This window comes from Watersipora subatra, chromosome 2 (assembly GCF_963576615.1).
Source record: "Watersipora subatra chromosome 2, tzWatSuba1.1, whole genome shotgun sequence".
NCBI classification, from domain to species: domain Eukaryota; kingdom Metazoa; phylum Bryozoa; class Gymnolaemata; order Cheilostomatida; family Watersiporidae; genus Watersipora; species Watersipora subatra.
In genome coordinates this window covers 43379440-43402668 of record NC_088709.1, presented here as the reverse complement: position 1 = coordinate 43402668, position 23229 = coordinate 43379440, and the positions used below count along the sequence as shown (strand labels likewise).

Sequence of the window (23229 nt, the reverse complement as noted above, 5' to 3'; positions counted from 1 at the left end):
TCATGTTGTTTATTTAACAAAATAAAAAGATCGTCCCATTTCTTTTTTAACTTTGCACACACGGATGTAAGGAAAAATGTGACTCGTGCTCGCTAGAATTTTAACCAGCCAATAAGAGCAAGGGTTTAGCCACAAAATTTCGAGCAGGACCGAAATGGTTCGTTTCGGCCAAAAATGTTTTGGACGGAACAGTTTACAACTGACAGTGACGTCGTTTTGCGTCATTTAGTTCGTTTCGGCTCTCGTGTGACCACCCCTTTACAGAGCAGTCAGGCATGAGGGGAGTTAGATAGACTATTTCAAGGAGAGATGAACAAACTAAACATAAGTGAGGGGAGGCGCAGACTAGTCATGCCTGAATGGAGGTGGACAGGCTGTTCATACTTATAGCTAATTGGACAGAAAAGCCATATTTCCAGGGAAGGGAGCTTAAATAGCCTTAATATTTCTCTTGATACAGAATGAAGAACAAAGAGCTCCTGCTAGTCTAAAATGCAAGACATAGAAAGATGGCAAAAATTGTGAAAACAGTAAATTAGGAGTTATCCACCCATGATCAGTGTTTTATTATTTTTTTTTATTGTTGTTCTACTTTGTGATTGTTTTGATGGCATTTTTGTAGATCTTTTAAAGTAGAACATGTTTTATTGCTTGAGATTCGGAGCTTAACTTAAATTTATGGGAAGCTTGCTGATGCGCTCCTTAAAGGTCTGCCGATAAGCGGAGTACTTGGAGACCAGCAGGCTGCTCTTGTAGGACAGCTCTGCTTCACCAAAGGACGAGCAAAAAACATGTGATACTTTTTACTGATTGTTTATTTCTTGCTGTTAGATGTGCTGTCATCTTTTTAAGGTTGCTCTCTGCATTAGTTGAGATTAATTTACAATGTTTTGGTAATTTCTCTAAATATACAATGAAACTTGACGTTGTGTCAGTTCTTCTATGTTAGCAAACAGTTGCATTTTTAACGCCGTATAAAAAGCAGTTGGGCTGTTTCTCTATGGTCTGTTTATATGCAACATAGGCTTATATGTGGGGATATACGGTACCCTCTTGAAAATACTATAAGTTTTTACAGTGTAACAAGTTTTAATCATTCACAGTGTTTACTAATTTCTTTATAATAATCTTCTCTACCTTTTCTGAAATTCTATTAGATTATAATAATAGTAATATCATTTGCATCACACAAGCTAGTCAGCATGGCTTCCAACATAACTGTCCAACAGGGCTGTGCAATTTGGCTGACAGATATGGTTGTTCCATATGGCCACTCAATATGGCTGCACATAATGGCTGTTCAATATGGCTGCCCGATGTAGCTGTTCAATATGGCTGCCCTAGATAGCTGTTTAATATGGCTGCACAAGATGGCTGCTCAATATGGCTGCCTAACATGGTTGTTCAATATGGCTGCCCAACATGGCTGACCAGCATGGACATGAATCATTAAAATACCACAGCTGCTTAAATACCTAAGTTAACTTCTTTTTAGTGGATTGGAAACTGTTTTGCCTCTTTCCAAAAATAAAGCTCCTTGCTGTCGATGAAGTTCAGACACGCATCATTGTAAATAAACGAAATTATTTCTGTTACTGAAAATATAGCGTAGTAGGTATACATGGTGATATTTATGACCAGAACCAATCTCCTTGTATTGTAGAATGATTAGCGGCCTGTCAACATGCACAACAAAAGCACATATCGTTAGAGCAGCTCTGGAAGCCGTCTGCTATCAGACCAGAGAGGTAAATTATCACCTCGATACACTGAGCTCTACTAATCACTATGATTTTATGTCCAAGGTGCATATGAAATCTATTTATAGATTTTAGTCGCTATGAATAGCGACAGCAGCATCCCTCTGGCATCACTCCAGGTCGATGGAGGTATGACTAAGAGTTCTCTACTCATGCAAATGCGAGCAGACCTCGTCGGGATTCCCGTCGGTAAGACATCTGTGAGGCCATCTAAAGGTTGGAGGTCATCTAAAGCTTTTAGTAGGGTACTGTACCTTTTTGCTGGCTTTGTGTGAGATGTTTGTGTATTTAGATTGTCTGCAATTGATTTCAAGAATTTGTTTACAGCCAATAACTTCCATCTGTTGTCTGTGAAAGTCGAGTTAGACCACCCTATGCTTAAGAGCTCTGATGTTTAAAAATGGACACTTTATTGGTGTTTGAGTGGTTACATAAGCCAATCATACCTGATGATGCTTGATTATTTTTAGTAAATAAACTGTATTGACAGCGTATGTAATGCCCAATGGAATTATTCCTTTTTTATTCAAATGATATTTTATTATTTTTTATCATGAAATAAATTATTTTCTCAATTGACTTCAAATAGAATATTCAATAAGGTATTAGTGCTGCGAAGCTCTCTAAATGAACACTGTCATGCTTGGACTAGTCCTGATGATATCTGAAGCATTCACCAAACACACACAGTGTAGTCATCCCTCTATTTATGTTGAATATTCTAGTTCGACCTTCCATGCCAGAAACGACAGCACTCGGTGCAGCAAAGGCTGCCGGGTACTGCATTGGAGTATGGAGTTTGAATCCTGAGGATTTGTCTGCCATCACTACTGATGTCTTTAAACCCCTCATATCTGAGGAAGGTAGGTGTCAGGATGACTATGAACAACTTGCCTCTTTTATGGCAAGTATTCATGCTCACTGGATTATCTGTTAGCTTAACCTTTAATTTAATCAATTTTTAAAAGTATATAGATTTTAACCTGTTCTCATTAGCTTTTGTCATTTTTATGAAATTAGAGGTTGATGTTTTCCTCACTAGATGTCTTAAAGGAGTTGTCTTTCCCTGTACTTCTTCCACTCACAGGAGTCGTCTCTCCTCACTAGCTGGTATAGAATAATTCCTCTTCTGAGGTGGCATAAATGAGGTTCTCTCTTTGAGCTGGCATAGTGCAGTTATCTTTCCTTTGTAGTATAGTGGAATCATTCCTCCCTGGCCGACATGACATATTTATAAAGAACAGTATGAAGTTTTATTACTGTACATTTTGGACTATTAACCGCACCCCTATATAAGCCGCATCTGCTTTATTTTTATAAAGTTTTAACCGTCGTTTTTAACCCAGTGCCTAACGGACCGTCACCAGTACCGTTAGGCACTGTTTCGTTTTTTCTTTCACCGCTAGAGGCGCACTAAAAGGAGATTTCGGTTAATACCCCTTAGCGGTGAAAGGAAAAGTCACAAAATAGTCGCACCCTTATATAAGCCGCACGCATGGCTCAAAACATAAAAAAAGTAGCGCTAATAATCTGAAAAGTACGGTAATGTGAATTTTGTGGCGATTTGACTAGAAAAATCTTTTATGTTCCTGTCACATAGCAACTGCAATGTGTTGAGCTAATCTTGTTGCCCGTGTTCTGCATCATAACTCAATTCACATTAGCTTGCTTTCTAGTGCAAAAAGCTACTATCTTTATAACGTTTCTTTTGATAACCAGAAACTCCTTTTGGCAATCATGTATATGAGTGAAGAATGACATGTGGGTTTCACAAACTGCCTTACAACGTAGAACAAAGGCATGCAGCACTTTTTCTCTTAAGTAGAGTGGGGCCACCTGCATTTCTTGTGATCTGACCCCAGCCAGGTAATCGCTCTTCTCACTCAGCAAACTCAATAGTGTGGGCAGAGTTGGAGTCATCCTTGCTTTTTTATTACTCCATTGGCTATAATTTCATTACAAATAAAAAAAATTCATGGAAAGATCATAAAAAGGACAGCAGTTGTCAATCAAATATTTGGTTAGAGATAGCGTTTCAAATACCTTTTTTTGTTAAGGGAATGGATATTAGGTGGAGCATCGTTAAAGCAGCAATGATATTTTGAAAATAATTTTAGAGCTCTTATGCAAATTGTTCACGAAAGTTGAAATGAGTTGAAAACCTGTAATTGTGACACAAAAGATGAGGACACAAACCATGACAGATCTTCAAACCTGTAAGGATTAACGTAAAATAAGCATGTTCCATATACATGTAGTATTACAGTTATTGTTATTTCTCCAAATATATCTATTTCCTGAAATCAGACTCCCTCCTTGAGCAGCTAATCAAATTTTATACAAAACCGAATCTGTGGTGGACTGATGCTGTGGAGAGGTCAAAGCACTGGGATACTCTCGGAGAGGATACAGGTAGGATGTATTTCCTATTATTGTCAATTATTATAGCAATCATTTCAAGATGAACTTACACAAGAATTTATCAGAAAGTATCAGTACTTTTATATCATATATGATTGTTTTTAATGTTTGAGTTAATCTGACTGCCAGGATGTTTCAAGATAAAATTGATGAAACTTGATCCCGGTTATAATGCTCAGATCAAGTGAAGGTGCTATTATGATAGAATGATTATGATGAATAGAGACTGTAATGCTGCTACTTGAACACAATAGCTGATACCAACTATAGCAACGATAGCAACTAGTGATGTCATTTTACAAATTTTTTTAAGCATTTCGACCATGGCTGAAGTTTTTTTGATTTTAATTTTGAAACGCCCTGTTAGTCATATCACCTCAAACATCAAATACGATCTCAATTGATGGAAAAATATCGATACTTTCTGATAAAATATACTAAAATTTAATATAAGTTTATTTATAATACTTTGAGTGGGAAAATGAAACTGATAAATTCATTAAACATTTTCACTCATACATAGTCATGATTATAATCACTGTGTTTCTATTCAGTATAGTTCTCTCTTTTAGGAGTCGTTATTCCTTGAACAAACAGAAGGTTCAGTGATTGGGACCGCAAAATGAAATTGTCATATGGCGAGGCCTCTCCTCTTCCTCATTTCTGCCGATGAAATTTGTTCTATCTTTCTTTTTTTTAATTTTGTTTATTGCTAGCAGACTCGTTTCCATAGTAACCAACTTGGTTTTCCCTTTATTATCACCATCAGGACCCGTAGCTAATTTTGTTTATTGCTTGAGACAGAAATATGCTTGAACTAAAACATGGTTACTTGTATGTATCTGATTTTACCTCCTATTGTTTTGATATTGCAAAGCAAAGGAAAAACAACTTTTCATAGATGTTGTTTGTCAAAGCTATGTTATTGCAATATATCTATCAACCTTGAGCAAGCTCTTTCAATGCGTATGAATATATCTTGAAATAAGTAATGCTGAAAGCTTTATGAATATTAGCCTTGAATTTTAGCTAGCTAGTTATAAGCCGTTACAAGGTTTCACAACAATGTTAATAAAATGGCAATAAACAAATATATGATAGTTGCCATAGTATTAAATCTGAAATGTATTATTTAATCGGTATTGTTTCATTACTGAGAGTAAGCACCTCTTTTACAATAAAATATTTAGTCTCTGAGTGAACAGGTTAAAGTGCTCAACCTTTGCCAAGTTGGTCTGAAGTTGATGCTGAAAATATATCAAAAACTTGTTTTTAGCTCTGAACCGACATTTGTGTAGCACTCAATGACAACTTTAGCTTGTTCACCTTTAACCCCTGTTGCTAAGCAAGCATCATAGGGCAGCCATCTTGGCTTTACTGTCCCACACAAACGCCTGTTGCTAAATGACACTCTAAAGGGCATAAATTTGACGAATCAAAGGTCAAAAGGTCAACACATTGACAAGTTGGGTAGCTGTATCATGGCCTAACATCGTACCAGCAAGGATCTGGATTGATGTTTGTTTTTTCAAACAGTTTTAATGCTAGTTTATGTATAGGATATATTGCTCACAGAATGAAGTGAGCCTAGAAATATTGATTCAAAAGTTACATGAAAGTAGTCGTAGTATTACTAGTAGGAGGAAGTAGGTGATTAATATATATTACATATATTATATACTGTTATATATCTATTGATATGGTGATTAATATATATTACATATATTATATACTGTTATATATCTATTAATATGGTGATTAATATATATTACATATATTATATACTGTTATATATCTATTATTATGGTGATTAATATATATTACATATATTATATACTGTTATATATCTATTAATATGGTGATTAATATATATTAAATATATTATATAATGTTATGTATATATTAATAAGGTGATTAATATATATTACATATATTATATACGTTATGTATATATTAAGATGGTGATTAATATATATTACATATATTATATACTGTTATATCTCTATTAATATGGTGATTAATATATATTAAATATATTATATAATGTTATGTATATATTTATATGGTGATTAATATATATTACATATATTATATACTGTTATATATCTATTAATATGGTGATTAATATATATTACATATATTATATACTGTTATATATCTATTAATATGGTGATTAATATATATTACATATATTATATACTGTTATATATCTATTAATATGGTGATTAATATATATTACATATATTATATACTGTTATGTATCTATTAATATGGTGATTAATATATATTACATATATTATATACTGTTATATATCTATTGATATGGTGATTAATATATATTACATATATTATATACTGTTATATATCTATTAATATGGTGATTAATATATATTACATATATTATATAGTGTTATATATCTATTAATATGGTGATTAATATATATTACATATATTATATACTGTTATGTATCTATTAATATGGTGATTAATATATATTACATATATTATATACTGTTATATATTTATTAATATGGTGATTAATATATATTACATATATTATATACTGTTATATATCTATTAATATGGTGATTAATATATATTACATATATTATATACTGTTATTATATCTATTAATATGGTGATTAATATATATTACATATATTATATACTGTTATTTATCTATTAATATGGTCGTTAAATATTTTTATTAGCAACTTAATATTATCTTAAACCAAAAATCTAGAAAACAAAAGAATAAACTGAAGCAGACATTTTTTAAAGTTAAAATCTCACACAAATGACCTTGACACTTTTCTGAAATAGCGAATACAGTTATTAGTCGATGACATCACATAACGGATGTAAAACGATGAAGCCTCATGGGCAAAGATATAAATTTCACAGTCTCAGCTTTTAGTAATAAAAGTATTTTAAATGGTTGACTAGTGGCTGTAGTAGTAAGCTAATAAGTTATGTTCTGTCATCTTTCTTCTTAAACTTCTCTTCTTGTGGTTAAGAGGTCAAGGACGACTCAAAGTTAAATTTAGTATACCATCTATAACAAATTGTTGTACCCAAAACAATTTATTCACATTTTTCTCCAAAGCTTTATCACTTCAGCTGCTGCTAGAGCTTCATTGCATCCATTGGTCTATAACTAGTGACTGCTGTCATGTACAGAAGCTGTTTGAGCCCTTACAAAATCTACCAGCATCTAAAATCTACGACTTATTAAATAATATACTTTCTGCTACAAACTTGTAATTGTACAAAAATGGTTAATATATTAACTTTTATGGAATTTCAACAAAATTTTATAAAATAAAAGCAAATAGCAATTTTGCAGTAACTTGTTAAAATGAAATCACTGTTATTTGAAGAAGGTAGTGTTTTTTATTCAGCCCAAGAATGCATTGGAGTAATTTTCATAAATCTGTCGATAATTTTATATTTTTGTTAAAAGTTGGGTTTTGGGCAGTTTTGCTGCTATTTATTTTGAAACTCTTTTGACAACTTGTGCTTAGTCAAAACAAATGAAATGTGTCTAAAAATAGCAACACTGTTCACCAACAGCAAACACATTTAAAACAGTCGTTGTAGCACAGCATGACTTGCATATTATTACATGCCTTGTTTGTCCTTACTGCAGTTGCTAAGCTTTTAATGGCGTGTGGCACGTGTCTGGCTGACAGCCTAACGACCGCCACAGCCACGTACGCATGAGACGATGTTGTAGCTGCTGAGAGGTTTTAGTAAATGTCGTCAAATTTTAATAATAATAATAATAATTTTAATATACTCAACTCGCAGGGTTTAAAGGTTGACTTGCAACAAAATTCACATTAAAGTTGTCTAGTATTAAAAGATTCACCATGTCTTACTCTGCTGTGGTGAAGGTGCAAAATATGTGGAAATGTGATGACAAGCTCTCAAAAGCTCAAAAACGAACAGTTAATCGTCGCCATCACAAAACCGCCATAGATTTTAATCAATTTATTTCTCTGACGTAGTCAAAAGATTTTTTATTGTTTTGACACCTGATGTTCTCACGTGAATTGAAAGGCCAATTATTGGCTCAATATAAAGCTTCTCGTAGCACTAGTTTATGACAAGCACTTCAGGGTTTTACCGGAAAGCCCGTATCAAATATAAATGCTCGCTACTTTACAGTTTTGTTTCGGCTTGGTCTAATTGTCTAGCCGTAATCTGATGTGCCCTATACTTCCTGTCAAACATCGCGAACAATTTCTGCAGCATTTGTCGACCATCACAGGTGACCAATAGGCTCGTCATGTTTATCAGAGGATTATATGCATTCTTTCGAGCTAAGGTTGAGAAATTAAACGAATTTTTACAGTGGGTTTTGAGATATCAGTGCTCAAAATGGCAGCATTACAATGATGATGAAATAGACGCGTAAGGACAATACACATTGTTTTATTGAATGTGTGAAGTATATTTGTGAAAATATTTCGACAAATGAGGTTGCCTGAAAGTGTAAACCGAAGTCATCTTGTTCATCTACGTCCCATTAGAGCCGTTTTGGAAAGGGATTCTAATCTGCCGCAGTTTTGTAATGGCGGCAATTAACAGTTCGTTTTTGAGCTTTTAAAAGCTTGTAATCACATTTCCACATAGTTTACACCTGCAACACAACAGAGTAAGACATGGTGAGTCTTTTGATACCAAATAACTGTAATGTGAATTTTGTTGCAAGTCAAACTTTAAAGTTTCCTTTTTTAGCTTGACTTCTTGAAAACGACATGTATCTATATAATGTATATAAAATATATATAATAATTACTTGTATATACAAAATCTATATCAAAATACGTAATAATTAAATGAAAAAGGAATTGAAAGTTTAGTTTTCACATGAGTAAAATATGATGAGGTCCATATGCTCAGTAGCACTGCAGCTAGTCAACATGCTGGGTCCACAGAAGTTGGTATAACTCGGTAATGAAAATAACATTCACTATCTCATTACAATAAAAAGTAGGCTGGTTTTGATTAATTTAGGTTTCACAAGTGACTCTTGACATCTTTTTTTAAGTTCCTAAGTATTGAAATATTATGTAAGTTTATTGAGAGACTGTTCCATTGTGATGAAACTCTATATTCAATTGTTTTTCACCTATGATTACAAATCACCAGAGCATATCCTTATATAGTTTGAATTGGGATTAGAGCATATTCTTATATGGTATGAATTGTTATTAGAGTATATCCTTATATGGTATGAATTGTTATTAGAGCATATCCTTATATGGTATGTATTGTTATTAGAGCATATCCTTATATGGTATGTGTTGTTATTAGAGCATGTCCTTATATGGTATGAATTGTTATTAGAGCATATTCTTATATGGTATGAATGGTTATTAGAGCATATCCTTATATGGTATGAATTGTTATTAGAGCATATCCTTATATGGTATGTATTGTTATTAGAGCATATCCTTATATGGTATGTATTGTTATTAGAGCATGTCCTTATATAGTATGAATTGTTATCAGAGCATATTCTTATATGGTATGAATTGTTATTAGAGCATGTCCTTATATGGTATGAATTGTTATCAGAGCATGTCCTTATATGGTATGAACTGTTATTTCTAGCCTTAGGTCTACAAATTATAGACAATTATGAAAATTTTAATTCAACATTACTCTGTGAGGTGTTTTTCATGTAATTTTAAACAAGACAGTTTCGTTCTAGTTTGTGTTCTGATAGATGCATCCTGTAATGACTTACCAAATGGCATCTGCAAGTGTCTGCATGACAAGTTCAAGCAGGTGACTTTATGCTATATTAGATTAGCGTTTTTTTATATTGTAGAATAATAACACCGTAATACAGGTACTTTCATACTGTAACATGCATTTGAAACTGCATTGTGACAAGCTACTGCAGGTGCTCAAATTTGGTTTGCTCTGCAAGTACTTTATCTACATGTAATTATAGCTGAATCCCATGTGATTGCACGTCTCTCTTTCTCTTTTCAGTCTATCGATTGGTTTCAGTGGAATTCAGACAACGTCTGCTGCTCACATTTCACCTTTTAATTTTCACTTCTTTCTGATTATAATTGTGGTTGCTCGTAACCTAATATTACTGAGTGCAGGTGATTTCTCTTAGACACATAGTTGAGATCCTTTATGTGAGTCGGGTGTGGTACTGGTACTCCGTGTGTACTGAGTGTATGTCTAAGGAAAGGATTATAAAACAATAGTTGGCAATACAGCACAATTTTCAATTTCAAAATAACTAACAATAAACTGTTTTTCAGCCCTTAAAATGATATTACTAAAGTAGAAGATGAAATGTTTACAACATTTAAAGATGAACTTTACCCAAAATTTTAGCAGATTTTATCAGAAAGTATTTTTACAGAATTTTTTTTCATACATGTATTTGCAATTGTTTTTAATGTTTGAGGTAATCTGACTTCCAGTAGGTTTCAAGATTAAAGTCGACAAAAATTGAGCGCAGTTAAAATGCTCAGAATAAGATTGTGTGCAAACTGATGTCACTGGTTGTTATCCCTGTAATAGTTGATATCAGCTATTGCTTTCAAGTTGCAGTATTACGTGTCTCTACACAGTCGATCTCTTTGTAACTATAGACATCATAATCACACTTTCACTTTATCTGAGCATTTTAACTGCCATCAAGTTTTATCAATTTTAATCTTGAAACATTCTTGCAATGCAATGCACTGTAGGAATACAGGATACAAATAAGGAGTTGTCTGCTCTATTTATTATACATGTATATTTAAATCAAAAAAAATTTAAGTTTATGTTTTAAAGCTAACTGAAGCTAATTGTTAGTAATATGTTTGCAACCTGAAAACCAAGCGGAGAGATTTCTCTAATAGCACCTTTAGTTGTCACAACTCTGACCTATCTAGGTTTCTGGTGCCACCTTATACTGCTATTTGTAACAAGCAGTTATAAGGAATAATATTTATGGAGTCACAAGTTATGATATCTACTAGTTGTTATTAAATGTGGTTATAGCTAGTATTCTAGGTGATTGGTAATATTATTATAAGGATGTCAGTATTTTGGACTCCTCAGTGATTGAACTTTCTGCTTCATACTACAGACTGTTGCTTATTAAGTAGCCACTTGATTGTATAAATGGGCATCCTGCTGATCTTATTAGCGATATACTCTTTTTCATGAGCTCACAACTCCAATTATTACAGTTCTGGTTGAAAAGCTATAAAATAAAACATGAAATCACGCTATACTATTATTTCATCACAAACAATGAAGACAGTCTATGTAGGGTTTGTTGTTATGCTGCTAATGAATGATTTTGTGGCAATGCAGATGTTCCATATACGAAAAGACAGCGTTGTTTTTTTTTAAATTTATGCCTTGTCATCTGATCAATGATTTTGATATATTTTTCCCTGTCCTATCATATAGACGACATATAGTTGAGCACATGCTGTTGTTTTGTTCTTAGGAAACTACTCTGGTTTCATCTGCTTGCTGTGTTAGCAATAACTGACAACTTGGTGTATTTGTAGATGCCATAACCAACAAACAAGGAATGGTCTCTACATGTGGAGTATACGCCATCACTACTATGGCACTAGCTATACTGGCTCACTCACTCTCATGACATCCTACCAGGTTCAGTCTAAAATGTTCAGATTTAGTAGTTGTCTGCTCAGCGCAACGACATTAAGGTGTGACAACTATTGACACTACCATTTTCGTAGCACAAAAACCTTCATATGACATTCAGTTTATGGAGTTGTGTTACACCTTGTCTATTAGGCAATCCGGTTTACATGGCCACCAAGTTCTCACTGCACCATTCTTGAGCTCAATCTGGAATTTCCAGAAAAATTAATGCCTTAGCAGTTTTTAGGTAGTAATTTGAACCAATCAAAACAACTGGCTCATGCTAGTTTGGATATCTTTGTTTTAGCAGGAATATTGTAATTGTTATTTAACCCGTTCTAAAAGGTTACTATTAAAGGTTACAATCAAATTTAATTAAAGAGAGAATTTCTATTTCAATTGAAACTATATTTCTATTTCCTTAATTCCATGTTGAACTACTAGTATTTGTGTCAGCTATCTTGTTTATATGATAACTACCTTTATTTATACTTCATGTCAAGGTCATGGTGTTTACTACTATTTGTTACTTATGTTTGATGATTTCTGTGTTGAATTGTCTCCAGAGCAAATGATTGTCTTGGCTTTTCTCAATTCTGTCTTTATTCTCATTGCATGGGAAAGCATCAGGTATATTGGAATTATTCTCTCTTGTAATGCTAACATAAATTATCAAAGCCAACTGATTCCCATCATATATGTACTTTCTTACCATGGAGACTCAGCTGCAATAATGTGTCATGAATGGTGTCTTTTTATGTTTTGATTTTTAAATAAAATGTATGAATTTTGGCTTAAAAAGTTCTTAAATTAAAAACAGATCGGATTCAAAGACCATTGCATTTGCTCTTATCTGATTGGTTTTCAATCCATATTTTCGCGTTATTTGTAAACCAACACAAATCAGTGCAAAGAACAGTAATCAAGCTTGTTTTCACAAGATTTCCAAAATATTTCATAGCAATTTCAACAATTCAAAAAGTTTCAAATTCAAATATTTATAGATATATTGATAAATTAGGAGTACATGAAGAAAGGTGTTATATTATCATTTGAATAACAACACTAGTAACTAAGTGTTGATAAATGATCATCACTTGATTTTCAAGTCAATATTTCAGATATATATGTACAAACCTAATACAAATATGCAAATCATTTCATTCTTTCATAGCAGTTACCCATTAGTGAGTTGCATAGTTTGAGTTTATTTATACTATATTATTGAAGGGTTTTAATTAATTAGAACAATAATTGAATTATAAAAGTGACTATTAGTAATAGATTTACTGTATGACCATATTTGGTAAAACTCGTTTGAATCTGATAGATCAACTAATCAGAGATGGTATAGAAATGCCATACAAATGGAGGAAGCAACTCCTCATGAGATCTGTCTGACTTCCTTTGTAAAAGTATCAAGAAGAAACTTAATAATATATAATAATATGTGATATAAAAATGTCTGTACAGCTAGCACTGCACCCTTTCCCATACACTATAATACTAAATTATTTGAACGATTATATTAATTACAACAATAATTCAGTTATAGGAATGACTACTAATAATAGGTCTACTGTATGACCATATTTGGTAAAACTCAGCTGAGACTTATAGATCAACTAGTTAAAGATGGTTTAGTGAAACCTTGCAAATTGAGGAAGTTATTCTTTACTTGTAAAACTTGAAAAACAAGTATAGCATTCTTATTTCTTTAAATTTTTGGTGAAAGATTAAAGTTTTTCCAATCTTTTCAATATTGTTTCACAATAAAAAGCCACATCAAAGTCCTTGGTCAACCTTATTTCATTAATTGAATAACTTTATCATACATTGAGAGTCGTCTACTCCAAATTTATCACTGCGCATCCACAACTACATGTGCATGAATTTCCACATGTCTTCACTTTGCCCAAATTTTACCATTTCCACCACCATTTGATATTTTTCTGTCTAGACACCCACCAACACATCCTACAACTAAAGTGTGTTTATGATTTACAATGACTTATCTGCCAAGACAAAACCATCAAACTAACATATTCTAGCTTGTGCTACTTGTTGCTGCTATTTCTACAGCCAACAGAAAGACACATCTTCAACACTCTTAAGTCATGACCTAGAGGTTTATGTAATTTCCCTAAAGCAAAACAGAGAAGAGTAAATGATGACATTTTTACGTTATATTTGGCCTTAATGTGCCAAAAAGCATCAACAGAGGTATATCTATTAAATAAACAACTGAATATATTTTGATTGATCTTATCTATATAGAGCAGCACCGCAGTTCTATTATAAAACACCAATTTTAATAGAAACTCAGTCACCAATTTAGCACATATGATTAAACGAGATGCGAACCAGGAAATTCAGCTTGTTTACTATTACTCTGCCTCATGGGTAAGTTGAGAGGTTCTTTTACCTTTTAGCCAGAACTCTCTAGAACAAATGAAAAAGCTAAAGAGGTTTACATATATTATTCCTTAGAGGCTTAAAGTCAACCTTGACATACAAAGTTTATCAACTCTAACATTTGCTCCGAAAATCAAAACCTTTATATATTGAAGCAAATATTGCTGTAACAAAAGATTGTATTCGGTTTGATTTGCACTTGTATGCAGAATTAATCATAAGTTCTGACTATACCTTTACACGATGTTATATGAGTATTTCATATAAGGGTGTGTCCAAAATGTGACCCCTGAGGGGTGTGTCTAGGAAGTGAACCTGAGGGGTGTGTACGGGAAGTGGTTTTGGGAGGTTAGTATAGTACGTAGAGTTGAGGTGTGTGTTCAGGAAATCGCCTTGAGGGGTGTGTCCAGGAAGTAGACTTGGAAGGTTAGTATAGTGCTAAGAGTTGAGGGATGTATCTAGTAGGTAGACTTTAAGAGTTTGTACAGTAAATGGACATTCAATACGAAAGCCGCAAACGCTTTACATGTAGGTTGGTTTTTTCCTCCTGGTTTATATTTTAACTTCTTAGGCTATATTATCATCTGTAACAATTTTGTACATGAACACATAGTTGTTACAATATTATATAATATGTATACATATACCCTGCAGGATGAAATTATTCGCGGAGTTAAATTTTGCGAAAACTGTTTTCTCATGCATATTCATGGACTGAATTATTCATAGATAAACACATTCGCGAATAAATTAATCCGTGAAAGCAGCTAGCAATAGAGTAAAACCTTCACGTGCCATGTGTTTAGGTTTCTATTTAAATGAAAAATTATGTCGATTATGCTAAGCTATAAATTTTTGGCCTCATCCCGAGGTTTTCATGAATGTTCATCAGTTTGGAGGCCTTAAGTGCACCAGCAAATTGTGATAAGTTATGAGTTTTCCAACGTAAAGAATTGCGGAGGAGATTTTTTCGATGAGGATGCCGGACCGAATTCTGAATGACTTATGACAACTGTTAATAATGTTGTACAAGAAGTGTAATGCATTGGCAATGGGCTTAACTCAAAGCCTCGGCGATGATTTAAAAAAAGTTTGAAACTCAGCTACGTTTACAAACTCTGCCTAGCGGCTAGTTTTTAATTTAATTAATACTACAAAAAATCATAACTGCATATCGATAAATACTGATTGATTCACAGGTGTGAAATTCATTGCAGTTGCAAATTTTTGAATGGATATCTCTGTAGTTGCATTTGCAGTGCAGTAGCAAACACAATGGTGTGATGTGACTGCTGGTCCCACTAGAGCGCTGCGTGAGTGGGCACACAAGTTGATCACAATCAGCATGTAGAATATAGTTGAGATGAGAATCTATTATGGCGTTAATATATAATGCTAATGATAATACAATACAAAGAATCCCATTGTATCAGAGTTGCAATAATGCCTGACTCCATATTCCAAAATGATAAATAAGAGTGTGTGATTTGTCGATGGCATTTTTCGGAGGTGATCTATGCTGAAGCTCATTATGCTTCTAACATTTTAACACTACAGATATTGGGAATAAATTCAGGCTATATGTAGTAACAGTAAGATTGGAATACAGATGCTAGGAAAACCTGCAATGTCAGTTGATACACAGTATCGACTGACATTGCAGGTTGTCACAGTATCACAGTTGATACACACTTCAGTTGATACACAGTATCAACCTCATGCTAATGTGAACTTGTGATATAAACACAATTTCAAGCCTTGAAGAATGTGCATTCACAGTATGAATAAAGTCCTGGTTTTCAGGTAATGCAGCGTGTGCTAGTTTGTAAGGTGGATAAATTTGCAGTAGATCGCAGTGGCCAGTATTCAGTAAGAGAGCAGTTACAGTAGAAGTACATGTAAATGTCTACTGCACATTAGAAAATTGTTAAAGCACATCAATTACATAAGTACTGTTTCAGCTTACTCAGGTTTTTCAATATCTTGGCTTTCAAATGAGCCATTGTTTGACATGGTGAGACAGACATTGGTTGGTGTTCATAGGATTTCCCCAGAGCTCGATTGCAAAAATCTTCAATGGTATAGGATCGAAAATGGTGATGTCACAATTTTCATATTCGGTATTGTGTGCTCTTACCGCTTATTTTATTGCTTACCGCTTATATTTATCAACTACGATAATGACGCTCGTCGCAGGCGAAGGTAGGACAACTCCAGAGAACCAATGAAGATGAGTAAGGAATCAGTGTCATTAGTTCTCCATGTACAGATTTTTTCTATGATAAATAACTCAGATTCCAAGCACCATACTATGTTTTCCTGATGGTATTATGCACTAGCACTCTCTTTTTATCGTGATGTTGAGGGGCACGACCAAGACTAATTAATTTCAAGCATTGCGGGGATCGCGCAAAAGTGCAGTTGACATATAGTCCTATGGCCACGCCACTGCAGGTCACAATTTAATCGAGGTAATTTTATTACCTTTATCAACGACAGTACATTTATTGAAGCATAATTAATTAACCCAGAACATGTGTTTGTATTGGTCGGGTGTTAGCACGATCCCCAGGCATTGTTGATTATCTAGAATCCTATTTTATTATTAGCGCTCTCTAAGTTTAACAGCACCGATTATCACAAAAAATCACAGCCTCAATGGCAGCAAAAGGAATCGACGACTTAAGGCTAAATAATTATTGTGATATAAAATTTTGGGAACCGCAACCAAATGTTTTTCTTATTCCAAAACGTACTTTTGACACCCTGTTTTTCATAGTTCTATTATTCTTTGTGTATCTTCTAGGGCAACATGCCTATTTTGGTTTTCAACTCCTCCCATTCTCTGTTACTCTTGTTCTAATAACACTACTATCTCCTGTTGCAGATATGAATCTTTCTGTGCAACGCATAGCTGTCAATTAGCATGTAAAATATAATCAAACAGCCAACTGTTCGTGGCAGTAGTTTGTTAGAGTGACTAGGAATTATAGGTAGTATCTGTTCTAGTATTGTGAGTTGTTAAGGCAATTAGAATATTAGTGCATAGTTGTCTGCTCAGCATGCAACGGTCTACGGATTTATCTTCTCAATAACATAATGGTGCATGAGAAACAATATCCACTAAGCCAATTATATTTGCAATTTTTAATAGAGTAGCATATATTCAATATGGCCTCTCTATATGCAAGACATAATATGACTAAATATAAAGTTGAAGAGATGTTACAAGTTGTTAGTATTTGTAAAGGCCACAAAAGTTAACTGATAAAAAGGAATTATACAATAACATAGAAGTAAGTATTGGCTACCCACATTGATGAAATAACTTGTTTGTGTGGCCAGCCCATTGGTGACACATATTCAATGAGTTGTTCTGAAATGAACTTCATGCTTGACATCAGCAGAAGTAAAACTAATGAACTTGTCCTGTGATTAGCTAAAATAGTTAGTTATGATGATCTCAATTCAATTTTGTTCAGGTCCTACGGGACAAGTTGCATCGAACATGCAGTTGCTATAACAATATAACAATCACTATTACTATAACAAATTGCAAATCTTCATGAAACATTTCTGATGATCTATTAGTTTCTGAAAGAGTTAATATCTTTTTTCTGCAGTTAACTTTATGTCTAGAACTGATGGTATTTTTCCAATTTCTGTTTTCACTGTTAACGACCATTTAAAAATATAAAATATTAAAACAAACATCAAACTAATAGTCTGGCAGCCTGTGAATGTTTTACCTAATATAGTATTTATCTAACACTTATTACTATAGCTGCTGAAAAAACCATAAACTGCGTCATATAATATCAGATATAATTTGTTGCCTGCCCAAATATTTTATAGCATGCCTAAATATTTTCTTGTCTGTGTAAGCATTTTGTAGCCTGTCAAAACATTTTGTTGTCTATCCAAACATTTTGTAGTGTCTGCATTACATTATATGTAAAAAGAAGATGGTTTTTCTCATGAATGATTTGGAGTAATCTTACCCTTGATAGTCAGATGCTCAGCAGTTTGTAAACTCATAAGGACAAAAATAAATTTATTCTTTGATAAACTGAGTATTGTTTTAGGAGGAGTTATGAGTGTCGATCCATTGTGAGCTGAGCTAAAATAATCACAATAATACTATCAAAAAATATGCTATAAATCTGAAAATTTATAAGTTATATTATAATCTGTCAAATTCTAAAATATATATTCTTGAACAAGTGACATAAAAAACCACACTTCCAATAATTATAGACATAAACAAAAATTAATATTTTTGAAACAAAAGTATTTGAATCGTTTGCTCGGCCGGTAGCATTTTGATTGATGCGATTCTATTTCTTTTGCGGCTGTTCAATACCTCGCACCCTGTCTTCTTACCTCAACTCTTCTGCACTGTTTGAGACAATCGATGATAGTGTCTAAACCAATTTTGTTAGCGGATCATGACTTTTGTGCTATGGATTTTGCACAAATAATGATTAACTTTAAACTGGATGTGCACTAAGCAGAACCTTTAGCCTAAAACTAGTCATTCATTCACTATTGTAAATGTAAACCGCTTTTCACATGCAGTGTAGGTCAAAGTATCAAGACCATGTTGAGCAGAGAACTACTATTAGCCTTATACACTTTATAACTATTTCTATGGTGTGCCTTTCAATGTTTTAACAACAGAAAACAGAAAATCTTATGAGTTGGGAAGCAGACTTTGGTACGTGCAGGAAAAACAAAAAAATTACTTGTTATTGATGTAATCAAGTAATTATTAGAACAATTTTGTGGACATTTTTCAACTGATCACTTGCTATCTTAGATTCATAAAGATCAAAAAAGGTCAAAGTAGCAGTCAAATAGAGGTAGCGTTCAACTTTTTTCAGTTCAGTTTTTCAGCCTTTCTATAATGGCAGTTGACTAGAAATGGTCTTCAAACACAGTTGGCATTCAATTAGAGGGTTTAAGGAAACTGTTAATGTGATGATATAATTGATTAACTGAAGTTGTCTATCCACAACTGGTTATGCAAGTGTTTAGGAGTTGCAGTTATTAAAATCTGTTAACAGTTGAGCCAGATGATTCAGCAAGATCTAACTAATAAATATCATTTTAATTTCTATTAACCTGTGTGATCTATCGGCACCACTTCAAAGTATTGATAATACAACACATGTCAAACTTTTTGCATGCCTGCCCGAGAACATTTTGACCAACAAAATATTTATCTAACATTTATTACTTTAATAGCTGCAAAATCATAAACTGTGAAAGATAATATAATATAAAATATAACAGTATAACAATATAAATAATAAAGGAATAAAAAGAATAAGAGTTGTTAATAAAGGGTAAAATAAGATAGTACAGTTTTATTTCTCTGTTCATAAACTAGTAAAGTTATTAGTAACAGGTAGTAGATGAGTCATGTGTACTTATGGGAGTGATTGGATAGTTGATATCTCTACACAGACTCTTATAAAACTTCCATCACAAAGTAAACATTAAGCTGAATGTATTCTATGTAGCTCTATAATAACATATAACCAGCCTATCATAGACACTCATTCCTGTATTACATCTACATTGGCAATGGCAGCATTTAGCTCGAGAACTTTAGGATGAGTAATGTCTACCCCAAATATAACTTTATACATCCTTTGTGACTTCTTAAAATAATCCAAAGCTTTGGAATACTCACTGAGTCTTTTGTAGACATCACCAAACCTCTTGTAGCACACAGCAATTCTTACATTGCTGGCATCTAAACCATATACTGCTTGGTACATAGCTAATGACATGGTGTGATGTTTTAAAGCCTTTTCATACTCACCTACCTTACTGCACACTTCTCCAATAGTACTGAGGCACTCAGCTATATCCCTATGGTTAGTGCCTGCACCAAATACTTGTTCAAACATAGCTAATGCTTTGCTGCAATAATCTAAGGCTTTTGAATATTCTCCAATACCTGCGTACGCTTCAGCATAGCCATGGTAGTTATTAGCAATGTATGTATGGTGAGCATCTGTACCATATACTGCTTGGTACATAATTAATGCTTTTTCATGCTGTTCTAGAGACTTTTCATACTCACCCAAATCACTGTACGCCCAGCTGATGTTATTGTAGGAGCTAGCAATGCCACTATGGTTGGTGTTTGTACCATATATAACTTGCCTCATAGCTAATGACTTTGTATGATATTCTAGAGACTTTTCATACTCACCTAAATTCCTGTATACTAAACCGATGTTATTGTAGGAGCTTGCAATGCCACTATGGTTGGTGTTTGTACCATATATAACTTGCCTCATAGCTAATGACTTTGTATGATACTCTAGAGACTTTTCATACTCACCTAGTGGCAGCTATCTTTAGCCTATGTTACTGTTGCCGCTCAAAAAGATACGATGGTGCGTTGGCATAACATAAAGGTTGCCTCCTAGCTAATGACTTTGTATGATGTCCTAGAGACTTTTCATACGTGTACTTACCTAATTTTTGGTATGCTAAGTCGATGTTATTGTAGGAGCTAGCAATGTCACTATGGTTAGCGTTTGCACTATATATAGCTTGCTGCATAGCTAATGACTTTGTATGATATTCTAGAGACTTTTCATACTCACCCAAATCACTGTATGCTAAGCCGATGTCATCGTAGGAGCTAGCAATGTCACTATGGTTGGTGTTTATACCATATATAACTTGCCTAATAGCTAATGACTTTGTATGATATTCTAGAGACTTTTCATACTCACCCAAATAACTGTATAGTAAACCAATGCTACTGTAGGAGCTAGCAATGTCACTATGTTTAGTGTTTGCACCATATATAGCTTGTCTCATAGCTAATGACTTGGTATGATATTCTAGAGACTTTCCAAACTCACCAAGATTACTGTATAGTAAGCCCATGTTATTGTAAGACCTAGCAATGTCACGATGGTTGGTGTTTGCACCATATATAGCTTGCTGCATAGCTACTGACTTTGTATGATATTCTAGAGACTTTTCATAATCTCCCAAATTATTGTATACTATGCCGATGTTATTGTAGGAGCTAGCAATGTCACTGTGATTGGTGTTTGCAGCATAGATAGCTTGCCTTATAGCTAATGACTTTGTATAATATTTTAGGGACTTTTCATACTCACCTGACTTCCTGTACACTAAGCCAATGTTATTGTAAGAGCTAGCAATTTTACTATGGTTGGTTTTTGCACCATATATAGCTTGCTGCATAGCTAATGACTTTGTATGATATTCTAGAGACTTTTTATACTCACCCAAATCACTGTATACTAAGCCGATGTTACTGTAGGAGTTAGCAATGGCACTATGGTTGGCGTTTGTACCATACATAGCTTGCTCCATGGCTAATGATTTTGTATGATATTCTAGAGACTTTCCATACTCACCAAGCTCATGATATGCCATACCAATGTAGAGATAATCACTGGCTATGCTAGAATGATAAATCTGCCCATGCAAATCTACATCTAATTTTAGAGCCATTAAATAATTGTCCAGTGCTTCATTGTAGTCACTCAAGCATTGAAAAAGCCAACCAATGTTTTTGAATGTTTCAGACGCATCCTCATGCTTACAGTTGGGTCTAAAGGCTAGACTCAGTAAATCAGTTGAACTCTGGTCAGAGGGGTTGCTCAGACTTTTTAAGTTCAGCTTTGCCTACAATTTATTCAAGATCTGTGTAATGGATCATAACTCTATGATTATTGAGCTCAACCATAAACCAATCTGTCATCAACTAATATGTCATCAACCTCGTACTGAAGCAGCTAATAAAGGTTATCTATACACTAGGTTACTCGTTTCATGAAAAAATTCTTAGAGTGCACGAGTTTGCCTTAAGGAGTCTTTACAATACCATTATTACTTTCTCTTATAGGAAAAAGATTTTTTTTCAAAATCATGAAAAGTTTGGTGACTATAAATGATAAAATGTTACAAAGGTATTGAAGTCAGCGAAAAATGACCAGGATTTGTGCACCTTTGACTGAGTTGGGTGAGAACAAAGATTTCAAGTAATAATTAGCTTTGGTACCTATAAACCTGCAAACCTTTCCTTTTGGTATGGTTGATACTACGAACTTCAAATCAATATATAAAATCAATGGTTAAATCAATTGTTTGCACTGCACTACACTGTTGCTATGAGAATGGAAAGTGATAGTCGTTGAACTAATGTTCTGATGGGAGCAGCACAAACCAACAGCTGTTAGAGTGAGAGTAACAAGTGAACATAAACCAATAGCTCTAAGAGTGAGAGTAACAAGTGAACATAAACCAATAGCTCTAAGAGTGAGAGTAACAAGTGAACATAAACCAATAGCTCTAAGAGTGAGAGTAACAAGTGAACATAAACCAATAGCTCTAAGAGTGAGAGTAACAAGTGAACATAAACCAATAGCTCTAAAAGTGAGAGTAACAAGTGAACATAAACCAATAGATCTAAGAGTGAGAGTAACAAGTGAACATAAACCAATAGCTCTAAGAGTGAGAGTAACAAGTGAACATAAACCAATAGCTGTAAGAGTGAGAGTAACAAGTGAACATAAACCAATAGCTCTAAGAGTGAGAGTAACAAGTGAACATAAACCAATAGCTTTAAGAGTGAGAGTAACAAGTGAACATAAACCAATAGCTCTAAGAGTGAGAGTAACAAGTGAACATAAACCAATAGCTCTAAGAGTGAGAGTAACTAGTGAACATAGAATTTTAATATGATTGGAACAAGGATTATTTCTCATCAGCAACTTTTAACAGTTTCTATTTATTCAAAAGTTACACAGCAATTTATTGTTCTATTATAAAATATCTCACTGAGATTCACAGTTGATATGCTGAGCTATGTGTGGAAAACCTGCCTGTCAAAACATTTTGTAGCCTTCACAAAATTTTGTAGTCTGCTTGCATTATACTATATAAAAAAGGAAAATGTCTTTTTCTCATGAGTGATTTGGAA

General features: G+C 33.6%; 1 protein-coding gene across 1 annotated transcript; it reads left to right on the top strand.

Annotated features, from left to right (window-relative positions):
- The first annotated feature begins 1840 nt into the window (after positions 1-1840).
- LOC137388230 (glycerol kinase-like) lies at positions 1841-17168 on the top strand. Its single transcript, XM_068074731.1, has 4 exons — positions 1841-1949; positions 2486-2623; positions 4068-4172; positions 17131-17168. The coding sequence occupies exons 1-4, from the start codon at positions 1841-1843 to the stop codon at positions 17166-17168; spliced, it is 390 nt and encodes a 129-aa protein (XP_067930832.1).
- Positions 17169-23229: the final 6061 nt, after the last annotated feature.

Coding starts and splice junctions, on each gene's coding strand:
- LOC137388230 (XM_068074731.1), top strand. CDS start 1,841: ATGAATAGCGACAGCAGCATCCCTCTGGCATCACTCCAGGTCGATGGA. Junction 1,950..2,485: donor CCTCGTCGGGATTCCCGTCG/GTAAGACATCTG, acceptor TGAATATTCTAG/TTCGACCTTCCATGCCAGAA. Junction 2,624..4,067: donor ACCCCTCATATCTGAGGAAG/GTAGGTGTCAGG, acceptor TCCTGAAATCAG/ACTCCCTCCTTGAGCAGCTA.